The 2,736-nt window shown below is 51.6% G+C and overlaps 1 protein-coding gene across 1 annotated transcript in view; it reads right to left on the bottom strand.

Moving 5' to 3' along the window:
- Positions 1-2,122: 2,122 nt before the first annotated feature.
- The window catches only part of LOC108802595 (trypsin-3-like), a 6,352-nt gene continuing 5,738 nt past the window's right edge, over positions 2,123-2,736 (bottom strand). The window contains exons 5-6 of the mRNA XM_018574454.1: positions 2,533-2,736; positions 2,123-2,323 (exon numbers count right to left, since the gene is read on the bottom strand). The exon at positions 2,533-2,736 is cut by the window's right edge and continues 1 nt beyond it. Coding sequence (XP_018429956.1) covers positions 2,153-2,323; positions 2,533-2,736 — 375 coding nt within the window. The 3' untranslated portion in view covers positions 2,123-2,152. The remainder of the gene's footprint in view (positions 2,324-2,532) is intronic.

The raw sequence follows: 2,736 nt of genomic DNA on the forward strand, positions 1-2,736 counted from the left end.
TCATGGCTGATGGGAGGAGCCAGCAGGCAGATCATGGCTGGTTTTAAGGGCCGGCAGGCAAATTATACCTGGTGGGAGGCGTCAGAAGGCACATCATAGCTGGTGGGAGGCGTCAGAAGGCACATCATAGCTGATGGGAGGGGCCAGCAGGCAGATCATGGCTGGTGGGAGGGGTTTGTAGGGGCCTTTACATAGCTTCCCGAAAACATCACAGCACCCTGCCTCAGTACTTTTCTCAAGAGCCCTCAGCCCTGATGCAAGCAGTGGGCGGGCTCTGGGGGAGGAGTTATGCAAATATCAAACTGCCTCGACAGATGGGTGTCAGTCTGGAGCAGTGGGCGTTCCTAAGGAGGCTCCATTTGCATACAGATGACCCGCATGTGACGCCGAGCCTCCATGATTGACAGAACAGAAATCCAATGAACGAAAGGGGCGGGGCCAGGGACAGTCATGCTGGGGAAGAAAGCGCTAGATGATGCCGGACGTCCTCCAGCCAGGATATGAGGCGGAGCTCTATGTGACTTGCTGCAGCTTAACGTTCATGTGCGTGTAAAGGCGTCCCGATACTTGTGGTAATGTAGCGTGTATTCCTCTCTCATACATTGTACATACATAGATTCTCCTCGGATACATTGTTTCCTCACACGGGATATAGTTATATATTTGGATACATTGTATCTCTGTAAACACAACAACACGTCACATTCTCTGTCTGAGTAGAAATCGGCGTCTCTTTCCTCCTGGAGGGGTCGCGTCTTATCACCGGGTGTCATATGTAATGATGGGAGAGCGAGGAATGATCACACCGAGCCGGAGATGGATTATCGAGAGACGCGCACACGCCTCTTGTGTCCCATCGGACCCGCTGACCTCTGACCTCAGGGGAGCAACAAGAGGAGATGTATGTGACAGCTGAGGGTGTCCCCGTGATGGAGAGGCGCCGGAGAGCTGACACCGGGGTCAGCATTAATAACGTCTTCAACATGGAGGTAATGCAGACACATCACACATAACATACATCACACACATCACACATAACATACATCACACACATCACACATAACATACATTACACACATCACACATAACATACACTACACACATCACACATAACATACATTACACATCACACATAACATACATTACACATAACATACATCACACACATCACACATAACATACATTACACACATCACACATAACATACATCACACACATCACACATAACATACATTACACACATCACACATAACATACATTACACACATCACACATAACATACATCACACACATCACACATTACATACATTACACACATCACACATAACATACATCACACACATCACACATTACATACATTACACACATCACACATAACATACATTACACACATCACACATAACATACATCACACACATCACACATTACATACATTACACATAACATACATCACACATTACATACATCACACATAACATACATCACACATAACATACATCACACACATCACACATAACATACAATCTGATCTGCGTTCAATGTCTTTATTCCATATACAATAGGTGAAAGGTCGCCCACCAAATATTCCAAATAAAGATACAAAGCACCAGACGGAAGAATTTGGTCACCGCGACGACATTTCACCTCCCGAGAGCCACAAATGACCCCGGGGCCTGTTTATAAAGAATCCTTAGATCCTGATTGGCCCTCTTAAGAAATAGGTCCCACCCACTTTATAGGTGAGACCCACCCACTTTACAGGTGAGACCCCCCCTTACCCTACCCACTTTACGAGTGGGACCCATACCCACCCCTACCCCACTCAGCCCCACCCACTTTATGGGTGGGGTCCATACCCAGCCCCACCCACTTTACCGGTGGGGCCCATTCCCACACCCGCCCAGACCTAAAAGCCACCCTAGATTGGGGTAGAGATACAGATCTGATCAGGCAATCGGTGAATCGGCGACCTTTATAATCAGACCGCGGTGAGTCGGGATTTCGGCGCTATTCTAAATTTAGCCACGGCCCCCATTTTCCCCGCCCACAAAAGGAGAGATCGGGGGAGTGGGGGGGTCTTGGTGGATCCGCCAACCCATTGGCCGGGCCTCGCGTCCTCCTCCGCGGCTCCCGCAATCGGCCTCGCCGGCTCTCATTGGCCGAACTTCTGGAAATCTCCGGAGAAGATTGTCCTGTATACCCACTTCTGGAAACTGGCCACGGCCGTGTACACCCCGGGGTATTTGGGATCGGCGCAGCTGTGGCCCCACGACACGATGCCGAACACTCTGCCGTCACACACCAGGGGCCCTCCGGAGTCCCCCTGCCATAGAAGAGAGAAGAAAATGACGGGAGACTGCGGGAGATGAAGATGTCGGAGCTCCTGCGCGAGCAGCCTCCGGCGGAAGTGACAACCCGTCACAACAAGAGGGAGGGTGTCAGCTTCCATCAAAGCCTTCTCACACACAGGGCCCCTGCTTAGACTTTGTCTCACCCCTTGTGGCCCCCCGCCTGGGCGGTTATCAGCCTCACCTGGCAGGCGTCTTTGCCCCCATTGGTGAACCCGGCGCAGATCATTTTGCCGGTGATGTGTCCGGAGTAGGAGGAGGAGCTGTTACAGCGGTGGGAGGAGACGATGGGAATCTTCACGCCGCGCAGGGTGTCCGAGGCCCTGCCGCCGGTGGTGCTGGTGAAACCCCATCCGGACACCTGACACAGGCGCCCCTCGCCGAGCGC

Source organism: Nanorana parkeri, unplaced genomic scaffold (genome assembly GCF_000935625.1).
Source record: "Nanorana parkeri isolate BGI_ZX_2015 unplaced genomic scaffold, ASM93562v1 scaffold2975, whole genome shotgun sequence".
Classification (NCBI taxonomy): domain Eukaryota; kingdom Metazoa; phylum Chordata; class Amphibia; order Anura; family Dicroglossidae; genus Nanorana; species Nanorana parkeri.